Below are 11,278 nucleotides of genomic sequence, written 5' to 3'. Positions count from 1 at the left end.
TACTGGCCCAATGCTCTAACCACTAGGCTACCTGCCACCCCACAACACATGGCCAAAAGTATGTAGACACCTGCTCGTCGAAAGCTAATTCCAAAATCATGGGTATTAATATGGAGTTGGTCCTCCCTTTGCTACTATAACAGCATCCACTCTTCTTAGAAGGCTTCCCACTAGATGTTGGAACATTGCTGCGGGTACTTGATTCCATTCAGCCACAAGAGCATTAGTGTGGTCGGGCACTGATGTTGGGCGATTAGGCTTGGTTCGCAGTCAGCTTTCCAATTCATCCCAAAGGTGTTCGATGGGATCCCAAAGGTCTTCGATAGAATGTCATTGTATGCTGTAGCGTTAAGATTTCCCTTCACTGGAACTAAGGGGCCTATCCTGAACCATGAAAACCAGCCCCAGACCATTATTCCTCCTCCACCAAACATTACAATTGGCACTATGCATTGGGGCCAGTAGCGTTTCTCCTGTCATCTTCCAAACCCAGATTAATCCGTCGGAATGCCAGATGGTGAAGCGTGATTCATCACTGCAGAGAACACGTTTCCACTGTTCCAGAGTCCAATGGAGGTGAGCTTTACACCACTCCAGCCGAAGCTTGGCATTGCACATGGTGATATTATTTTATTACGTTTGCAATCGCAACAAATAATCTGCTCAGACCCCAACCAAGGAGCATCAAAAGTCGTGCTATAAATTCTCAGACAACCCAAAGATTCCTTGATGCTCTTCCAGACTCCCTCTGCCTACCCAAGGACGTCAGAGGACAAAAATCAGTTAACCACCTAACTGAGGAACTCAATTTAACCTTGCGCAATACCCTAGATGCAGTTGCACCCCTAAAAACTAAAAACATTTGTCATAAGAAACTAGCTCCCTGGTGTACAGAACATACCCGAGCTCTGAAGCAAGCTTCCAGAAAATTGGAACGGAAATGGCGCCACACCAAACTGGAAGTCTTCCGACTAGCTTGGAAAGACAGTACCGTGCAATATCGAAGAGCCCTCACTGCTGCTCGATCATTATATTTTTCCAACCTAATTGAAGAAAATAAGAACAATCCAAAATTCCTTTTTGATACTGACGCAAAGCTAACTAAAAAGCAGCATTCCCCAAGAAAGGATGGCTTTCACTTCAGCAGTAATACATTTATGAACTTCTTTGAGGAAAAGATCATGATCATTAGAAAGCAAATTATGGACTCCTCTTTAAATCTGGGTATTCCTCCAAATCTCAGTTGTCCTGAGTCTGCACAACTCTGCCAGGACCTAGGATCAAGTGAGACACTAAAGTGTTTTAGTACTATATCTCTTGCCACAATGATGAAAATAATCATGGCCTCTAAACCTTCAACCTGCAAACTGGACCCTATTCCAATTAAACTACTGAAAGAGCTGCTTCCTGTGCTTGGCCCTCCGATGTTGAACATAACAAACGGCTCTCTATCCACCGGATGTGTACCAAACTCACTAAAAGTGGCAGTAATAATGCCTCTCTTGAAAAAGCCAAACCTTGACCCAGAAAATATAAAAGACTATCGGCCTATATCGAATCTCCCATTCCTCTCAAAATGTTTTGAAAAAGCTGTTGCGCGGCAACTCACTACCTTCCTTTAGACAAACAATGAATACGAAATGCTTTAGTCTGGTTTTAGACCCTATCATAGCAATGAGACTACACCTGTGAACGTGGTAAATTACCTTTTAATAGCGTCAGACCGAGGCTCTGCATCTGTCCTCGTTCTCCTAGACCTTATTGCTGCTTTTTATACCATCGATCAACACATTCTGTTGGAGAGATTGGAAACCCAAATTGGTCTACATGGACAAGTTCAGGCCAGGTTTAGATCTTATCAGTCGGAAAGATATCAGTTTGTCTCTGTGAATGGTTTGTCCTCTGACAAATCAACTGTAAAATTCGGTGTTCCTCAAGGTTCCGTTTTAGGACCACTATTGTTTTCACTTTATATTTTACCTCTTGGGGATGTCATTCAGAAACATAATGTTACCTTTCACTGCTATGCGGATGACACACAGCTGTACATTTCAATGAAACATGGTGAAGCCCCAAAATTGCCCTCGCTGGAAGCCTGTGTTTCAGACATAAGGAAGTGGATGGCTGCAAACTTTCTACTTTTAAACTCGGACAAAACAGAGATGCTTGTTCTAAGTCCCAAGAAACAAAGAGATCTTCTGTTGAATCTGACAATTAATCTTGATGGTTGTACAGTCGTCTCAAATAAAACTGTGAAGGACCTCGGCGTTACTCTGGACCCTGATCTCTGTTTTGACGAACATATCAAGACTGTTTCAAGGACAGCTTTTTTCCATCTACGTAACATTGCAAAAATCAGAAACTTTCTGTCTAAAATTGATGCAGAAAAATGTATTCATACTTCTGTTACTTCTAGGTTAGACTACTGCAATGCTCTACTTTCCGGCTACCTGGATAAAGCACAAAATAAACTTCAGTTAGTGCTAAATACGGCTGCTAGAATCCTGACTAGAACCCAAAAATGTGATCCTATTACTCCAGTGCTAGCCTCCCTACACTGGCTTCCTGTTAACCTCTTGAAGTTCGCCTAGGATAGGGGGCACTACAGCGATTTTTGAAAAAAATACATGCCCATTTTAAACGGCGTCCTACTCAAACTCAGAAGCTAGGATATGCATATAATTAATAGATGTGGATAGAAAACACACTAAAGGTTCTAAAACTGTTTGAATGGTGTCTGTGAGTATAACAGAACTCATATGGCAGTCAAAACCCCGAGACAGTTTCTAACTGGATGTGGAAATCTGATTTATGGACTCAACTTCAGCACTTTGCCTATAAATCACACCGTGAGTTATGGTTCATTGAGCACTTCCTATGGCTTCCACTAGATGTCCCCAGTCTTTACAAAGTAGTTTGAGTCTTTTACTGTGAAAACTGACCGAATGAGAGGCTGTTGATCTTGGTCACATGGGGAGGGCCATCACCATTATGACCCGGGCGCCCCTGGCTACCCTCCCCTTTCGAACGTTTTGAAAGACAATGCAACCGTCCGCATGGAATATTATTGAAGCTCTGGTTGAAAAAGGCCCTAAAGATTTATGTTAGACAACGTTTGACATGTTTGAACAAACTTAAATATTTTTTGGGGGGGCTTTAGTGAGGAGAAGTCCCGCGCACGACGGAACATTTTGAGGTGCCTTCGGAACGCACTAACAAGAAGAAACTATTGGGACATAAATTATGAACTTATTCGAACAAAACTACATTTGTTGGGGACCTGGGATTCCTGGAAGTTCCTTCTGATGAAGATAATCAAAGGTAAGGGAATATTTACAATAATATACAAGAGTAGATTTGATATTCGATTGTTCCAACATGGCGCAGACCTGTATTGCTAGCCTATTTTTCTGAGCATACCACGTCGTTTATTGCAAAGTGTGATTTCCCAGTAAAGTTATTTTTTAATCTGGCAATGCATTTGCTTTCACGAGATGTTCATCTATAATTCTTTGAATGACAATATTACATTTTAAAAATGTTTTCGAATAGTAATTTAGTAAATTGTAGCGCTGATTCACCGGATGCATTTGAGGGAAAATAGTTTCTCAACGTCACGTGCCGATGTGAAATGCTGTTTTTATATATAAATAGGAACTTTATCGAACAAAAGAATGCATGTATTGTGTAACATGATGTCCTAGGAGTGTCATCTGATGAAGATTGTCAAAGGTTAGTGCTGCATTTAGCTGTTTTTTGGTTATTTGTGATGCATGTGGTTGGTCGGAAAATGGCTATATGAATACTTTGACGATATACTCCTCTAACATTATCTAATGTTTTGCTTTTGCTGTAAAGCCTTTTTGAAATCGGACAACGTGGTTAGATTCAGGAGAGGTGTATCTATAAAACGATATAAAATTGTCCTATATTTGAAAAAAAAATGAAATTTTTCTATTGTTCGGTTATGAATATGGCGAAATGATTTTACACTGGATGTTGATCCCGCATACGGGACGGAGAACATCATTAAGGCAAGGGCTGATTTCAAGGTTTTACATCTAACCTACAAAGAATTACATGGGCTTGCTCCTACTTATCTTTCCGATTTGGTCTTGCCGTACATACCTACACATACGCTACGGTCACAAGACGCAGGCCTCCTAATTGTCCCTAGAATTTCTAAGCAAACAGCTGGAGGCAGGGCTTTCTCCTATAGATCTCCATTTTTATGGAATGGTCTGCCTACCCATGTGAGAGACGTAGACTCGGTCTCAACCTTTAAGTCTTTATTGAGACTCATCTCTTCAGTAGGTCCTATGATTGAGTGTAGTCTGGCCCAGGATTGTGAAGGTGAACGGAAAGGCACTGGAGCAATGAACCACCCTTGCTGTCTCTGCCTAGCCGGTTCCCTTCTCTCCACTGGGATTCTCTGCCTTTAACCCTACTACAGGGGCTGAGTCACTGGCTTACTGGTGCTCTTCCTTGCCATCCCTAGGAGGGATGCGTCACTTGAGTGGGTTGAGTCACTGACATGGTCTTCCTGTCTGGGTTGGCGCCCCCCTTGGGCTGTGCCGTGGCGGAGATCTTTGTGGGCTATACTCGGCCTTGTCTCATGATGGTAAGTTGGTGGTTGAAGTTATCCCTCTAGTGGTGTGGGGGCTGTGCTTTGGCAAAGTGGGTGGAGTTATATCCTGCCTGTTTGGCCCTGTCCGGGGTTATCATCAGATGGGGCCACAGTGTCTCCTGACCCCTCCTGTCTCAACCTCCAGTATTTATGCTGCAGTAGTTTATGTGTCGGGGGCTAGGGTCAGTCTGTTATATCTGGAGTATTTCTCCTGTCTTATCCGGTGTCCTGTTTGAATTTAAGAATACTCTCTCTAATTCTCTCTTTCTTTCTTTCTTTCTTTCTTTCTTTCTCTCTTTCTCTCTCTCGAGGACCTGAGCCCTAGGACCATGCCTCAGGACTACCTGGCATGATGACTCCTTGTTGTCCCCAGTCCACTTAGCCGTGCTGCTTCTCCAGTTTCAACTGTTCTGCCTGCGGCTATGGAACACTGACCTGTTTCCTATGACTACTATTATTTGACCATGCTGGTCATTTATGAACATTTGAACATCTTGGCCATGTTCTGTTATAATCTCCAACCGGCACAGCAAGAAGAGGACTGGCCACTCCTTATAGCCTGGTTCCTATCTAGGTTTCTTCCTAGGTTTTGGCCTTTCTAGGGAAATTTTCCTAGCCACCGTGCTTCTACACCAGCATTGCCTGCTGTTTGGGGTTTTAGGCTGGGTTTCTATACAGCACTTTGATATATCAGCTGATGTAAGAAGGGCTATATAAGTACATTTGATTTGATTTGATCTTAGGCTTTTGTGCCGCAGCTCGGCCATGGAAACCTATTTCATTAAGCTCCAGACTGACTGTTTTTGTACTGACCTTGCTTCCAGAGGCAGTTTGGAACTCGGTAGTGAGTGTTGCAACCGAGGACAGACTATTTTTACGTGCTTCAGCACTCGGCGGTCCCGTTCTGTGAGCTTGTGTGGCCTACCACTTCGCGGCTGAGCTGGTGTTGCTCCTAGAGGTTTCATCTTCACAATAACAGCACTTACAGTTGACTGGGGCAGCACTAGCAGGGCAGAAATTTGACAAACTGACCTGTTGGAAAGGTGGCATCCTATGACGGTGCCACGTTGAAAGTCACTGAGCTCTTCATTAAAGCCATTCTACTGCCAATGTTAGTTTATGGAGATTACATAGCTGTGTGCTTGATTTTATACACTTGTCAGCAACGGGTTTGGCTGAAAGTGTCAAATCTACAAATTTGAAGGTGTGCCCACATACCTTTTGGCCATGTACCGTATGATAGATGATATAGTGATTAATGCGTTCAGATTAATTGCTTTTATCAAAATGAATTGCACTGGCCTGGCACCTTGTTTGTGTGAACACGCCAATGTACACTGACTGACTGACTGCACCCTTCTGATTTATGGCAACATTTATCCATTGTTTTTGGACAAAGACTGGACCACCATGGAATACTCAACACCTCTTGGAAAGCCCTTCTGGTGTGTCTTTGGCGCACCATCTCCTTCTGCATCCTCGCATTTGCCAGCAGGTTGTCAACATGGGTGGAGGAGCCCTGCCCTGCCCTACATGAGGTAATGACTCCCTGTATTCCTCCCTTCTCCTCCCTTCTGCATCTCCCACCGATGTCCTACTCCCAACCTCCCTCCCTCCTTCTGCCCTGTGCAGCATAAAAAGGGAACAGTGGCTGGGCAGTGCACCACATTCTCTCTCCTCTTCATCCCAGGCAGGCAGACTCCCTCTCAGCAGCCATGTCCTTCTCCAGATCTAGCATGTCCTACAGCAGCAGCGGCGGTGGAGGTGGAGGTGGCACCATGGCCATGAGGTCTGGAGGTGGAGGTGGAATGGGTATGGGCTCCTCCCGCTTCTCCTCGATGGGTGGTGGTGGCGGTGGAGGAGGCCGTGTCACTGCCATGAGGGCCGGCAGTGTGTATGGAGGTGCAGGAGGCTCTGGGGTGCGCATCTCTAGCTCCTCGTTCGGTTCCGGTGGCGGAGGTGGCGGTGGCGGTTATGGTTTCGGAATGGGAGGGGGTGGTGGCGGCGGTGGCGGTTATGGTTTAGGCATGGGAGGGGGTGGCGGCGGCATGGGAGCGGGTGGTGGAGGCAGTTATGGTTTTGGCATGGGTGGGGGTGGGGGTGGTGGTGGCGGTGGTGGAGCTGACCTCCATGTGTCGGTCAACGAGAAGGCCACAATGCAGAACCTGAACGACCGCCTGTCCACCTACTTGGAGAAGGTGCGCTCGCTGGAGGCAGCCAATGGTGAGCTGGAGTTGAAGATCCGTCAGTTCCTTGAGAACAAGACGTCCCCCAGCGCTCGCGACTACTCTGGCTTCCACGCTACTATCGCCGACCTTCAGGAAAAGGTATGTGACATGTCTTCTAGATGGCAAGAGCACTCAATGATGACATTACAGCATGTCAAAACATGATAATGTCTGCATTGTGAAAATATTATTCTTTGTTAGAGAGTACAGGTACATGGTGTACACGTCATCAGCTTGTTTTTCCAACAAGCTACTAATAGTGAAATTATTATGACTTTTAGAAAATGCTAAATTATATACATTTGTTATAATTGATTCAAACAAGAATTTGCACCAAAGATAGATGCAAAGACAGTATGCATATTTGCAGCTGAAGCATTGAAAATAAAGCAGATCATTGAAGCCAATCCTACCTCTCTCTTAATAGCCCCGATGCGAATGCAGAAGTTGCAAATTGTTTCTTTGTGTCATGTCATGCTTTACAATGATCATAATGACAACAGGTTCCCTGTAATGCTTCTATGGTCTATCATTTACAGTGCAGCTGAAACTCAGAACTCAATCATTACATTGTGGTATCACAGTTTGTGTGTACTGCATTTGTGTCAAATTCCATGAATACCCCATCCTGACATGTTTTTGCCATCCTCCACCTCTCAGATCCAGGCTGCCACCTGCTTGAACGGAAGCATCTATCTGAACATGGACAACGCAAAGCTCGCTGCAGACGACTTCAGAAACAAGTAAGTACACCCAACACCATGCACAGATACAGTACACTGCTGGTGCATTACATTAACCACATGGAATAACCCCAAATCTGTAAAAACCCTCATACTGTTTTTTATTACATTTTGTGTTGAATCTATTAAAAAGGAAACCAAATGACATTACCCTTCACTTCCACCATAACCACACCCACCCAACAGACATATCAGAAGCCTGGTGTTACTTTCTGTTATTTTCCCCAAACTTAATGAAATACTAGAATCTATAACCCCCCTGCTATTCTCACAGAGGAACACATTCCGGCAGTTCTTTGACCTAAGCTCTCTCCATCTCTTAGGTATGAGAACGAGCTGGCCATGCGTCAGTCAGTGGAGGCGGACATCGCCGGGCTGAAGAGGATGCTGGACGAGATGACCATGGCCAGATCTGACCTGGAGATGCAGATCGAGGGGCTGAAGGAGGAGCTCATCTATCTCAAGAAGAACCATGAGGAGGTGGGTGTGGGCTGATGGAACATATCCATACAGTCCCTTAATGTATTACATCTATTGACCATGTCAATAGAAGACAGAGGGCAGGTCAAGTTGTTACCATCAGGCAGAGGTAAGTCACTTCTTAATCTGTTAAACTCACCACTATGTGTTTCTACACAGGAACTGCTTGCCATGAGAACGCAGATGACTGGACAAATTAACGTGGAGGTGGACGCAGCACCACAGGAGGACCTGACCAGAGTCATGTCAGAGATCCGTGAGCAGTACGAGTCTGTTAGTGCCAAGAACCAGCGCGACCTGGAGTCCTGGTTCCAGACCAAGGTAGAACCTCTAGAACCTATAAACTATGTTCATTGTGTAGATGTTGCTTTACTTCTAGTTGGTAACATTGTGACATTCTATCATGAGCTGAAATATTGGTTTGTCCTGTGATGATTGACCACTTATTGTTTTTTTACAGACAGAGACATTAAACCAGGAAGTGGCGTCCAGCACAGAGGTTCTCCAGACCTCCAAGTCAGAGATCTCAGAGATCCGTCGCACACTGCAGGGCCTGGAAGCCGAACTGCAGTCACAGCTCACCATGGTGAGATGTAATTACAAACATCTGACCAAGGACCACAGTTTAGGGCACATTACGTACACAACTTTCTACAACTTTCTGCAATAATCAACATTTGACTCTTTCATCATTCTCTACCATCCCTCAAGTATCTCATTTTCACCTGGACTCTGACACTATCCCTCAAGTTGTTATAGCCAGGCACCAAATCAAATCAAACTACACTCAATCATAGGACTTACTGAAGAGATGAGTCTCAATAAAGATTTAAAGGTTGAGACCGAGTCTGCATCTCTCACATGGGTAGGCAGACCATTCCATAAAAATGGAGCGCTATAGGAGAAAGCCCTGCCTCCAGCTGTTTGCTCAGAAATTCTAGGGACAATAAGGAGGCCTGCGTCTTGTGACAATAGCGTACGTGTAGGTATGTACGGCAGGACCAAATCGGAAAGATAGGTAGGAGCAAGCCCATGTAATTCTTTGTATGTTAGCAGTAAAACCTTGAAATCAGCCCTTGCCTTAACAGGAAGCCAGTGTGGAGAGGCTAGCAATGGACTAATATGATCAAATGTTTTATTTCTAGTCAGGATTCTAGCAGCCATGTTTAGCACTAACTGACGTTTATTTAGTGCTTTATCCAGGTAGCCGGAAAGTAGAGCATTGCAGTAGTCTAACCAAGAAGTGACAAAAGCATGGATACATTTTTCTGCATCATTTTTGGACAGAAAGTTTCTGATTTTTGCAATGTTACGTAGATGGAAAAAAGCTGTCCTTGAAACAGTCTTGATATGTTCGTCAAAACAGAGATCAGGGTCCAGAGTAACGCCGAGGTCCTTCACAGTTTTATTTGAGACGACTGTACAACCATCAAGATTAATTGTCAGATTCAACAGAAGATCTCTTTGTTTCTTGGGACCTAGGACAAGCATCTTTGTTTTGTCCATTACTATAGCTAACCTCTTCCTGCCTTCATATTCAATTACTCAAGCTAACTTTTTCAGTATGACAGTAAACATTCCAAATTCCAAACCTACTCCCACAGTTTTTGACCCATCATCTCTGTCTCTCTCGGCCAATAGAAAGGCTCCCTGGAGAACACGCTGGCGGAGACAGAGGGACGTTACTCCATGCAGCTGGGACGCCTCCAGAACCAAGTGACCAGTCTGGAGGAGCAGCTAGTGTCCCTCCGCAGCGACATGGAACGCCAGGGCCAGGAGTACAAGATGCTGCTGGACATCAAGACACGCCTGGAGATGGAGATCGCTGAGTACAGGAGGCTGCTGGACGGAGAGGCTAGCGGGTAAGGCAGGATGCGATTGGATGTCTCCCTCAATATTTGATTTTTAAAAACAATGTTCATTTGAATTTGACCTCAGTTTGAGCCATGGTTACTTTTGATATTAATCTACAGCTATGTAACCTTTAATAGATATTTTTTATGATCATAGATCATAGATGCTAACTATGCTAACCATTTGTTTCCCTTCCTAACAGCCTCGTTCACAGCTCCTCGAAATCTGGCCACAGCTCCTCCAGCTCCCACATCAGCTCCTCTAGCTCCGGCCTCAGCTCCGGCCTCAGCTCCGGCCTCAGCTCCGGCCTCAGCTCCGGCCTCAGCTCCGGCCTCAGCTCCGGCCTCAGCTCCTCCAGCTCTGGCCTCAGCTCTGGCCTCAACTCAGACCTCAGCTCCTCCAGCTCTGCCCTCAGCTCTGGCCCCACCTCCTCCAGCTCTGGCCCCAGCTCATCCACCTCCACCACACGCAAGGTGGTGATTGTCACAGAGGAAATGGTGGATGGCAAGGTTGTCTCCTCAAGTGAAACCAAACACACCTCTTAAGGTCCTAGACACACAGCGAGCACTGCAGCAAGCAATGGCTTAACCACATAGAAATATAATTACTAGAATGGTTATTGGAAATGAGAGGCCAGAAAGTGTAATATTACTGTTCCCCAGTCCTTTATTCATGTAACCTAAAATACAACGTTCCAACTTATAAAAAGTATTTCTATTTCTATGGTTAACACCTCCAGAACAACATATTCTACAACATCTGGATGGAACACCAACAACAGACCCCATTGTGAATGCAATAAAGATGCTCAGACTTACTGACACCATCATTCTGTTTTCTGTGTCTTTCAACTTGATGTATCTGATCTGGCATGCTCATATACATCTGACTATCATATAGGTTGTCATCTTTTGCACATGAGGCCAATTCTATTGTCTTGAGAAAGTATATGCGTCAGTGTGATCTTGAATATATTTAGGACATTCACTTGTACTGAGTTTAATACTTGCCAATATTTTTTAGAAATGGTGATAGTAGAAACTTGAATGCAGTTGTCAGCAAAATTATATAATTATATCTCTATTAATCAAACTCAGTTTTTCAAGCATTAGATTCAGAGTTATATGCTGTATGGAGAGTGTTTGTGGAGTCAACTCTAGTGCTGGACACAATGTTTTGGTGGAAAGATGTCAAATTGAAATCAAGTCATATGAAATGAGAGCACAAAATGTATCTGCTTTGACATCCATACTCACAGATTCATATAGTCAGTCTATGATAAAGCATTAATATCTCTGAAACAAGTGAGACCACACAGTGGAGTTAGAGGGTTAGTGTTGACAGAT

The 11,278-nt window shown here is 44.4% G+C and overlaps 1 protein-coding gene across 1 annotated transcript; it reads left to right on the top strand.

Annotated features, from left to right (window-relative positions):
- Positions 1 to 6,262: 6,262 nt before the first annotated feature.
- Positions 6,263 to 10,761, top strand: LOC115208682 (keratin, type I cytoskeletal 13-like). The gene is made up of 7 exons (XM_029776937.1): positions 6,263 to 6,954; positions 7,516 to 7,598; positions 7,922 to 8,078; positions 8,238 to 8,399; positions 8,539 to 8,664; positions 9,720 to 9,940; positions 10,135 to 10,761. The coding sequence occupies exons 1-7, from the start codon at positions 6,343 to 6,345 to the stop codon at positions 10,475 to 10,477; spliced, it is 1,704 nt and encodes a 567-aa protein (XP_029632797.1). The 5' UTR covers positions 6,263 to 6,342; the 3' UTR covers positions 10,478 to 10,761.
- The last annotated feature ends 517 nt before the right edge of the window (positions 10,762 to 11,278 follow it).

Source organism: Salmo trutta, chromosome 14, assembly GCF_901001165.1.
Source record: "Salmo trutta chromosome 14, fSalTru1.1, whole genome shotgun sequence".
NCBI classification, from domain to species: domain Eukaryota; kingdom Metazoa; phylum Chordata; class Actinopteri; order Salmoniformes; family Salmonidae; genus Salmo; species Salmo trutta.
The sequence above is the reverse complement of the archived record's forward strand: the minus strand, read 5'-3'. Positions and strand labels throughout refer to the sequence as shown.

What these genes read in the sequence shown, in the direction of transcription:
- LOC115208682 (XM_029776937.1), top strand. Translation starts at nt 6,343, where the DNA reads ATGTCCTTCTCCAGATCTAGCATGTCCTACAGCAGCAGCGGCGGTGGA. An exon ending in TGCAGTCACAGCTCACCATG is followed by an intron (nt 8,665 to 9,719) that starts GTGAGATGTAAT and finishes CTCGGCCAATAG; the next exon opens with AAAGGCTCCCTGGAGAACAC. An exon ending in CTGGACGGAGAGGCTAGCGG is followed by an intron (nt 9,941 to 10,134) that starts GTAAGGCAGGAT and finishes CCTTCCTAACAG; the next exon opens with CCTCGTTCACAGCTCCTCGA.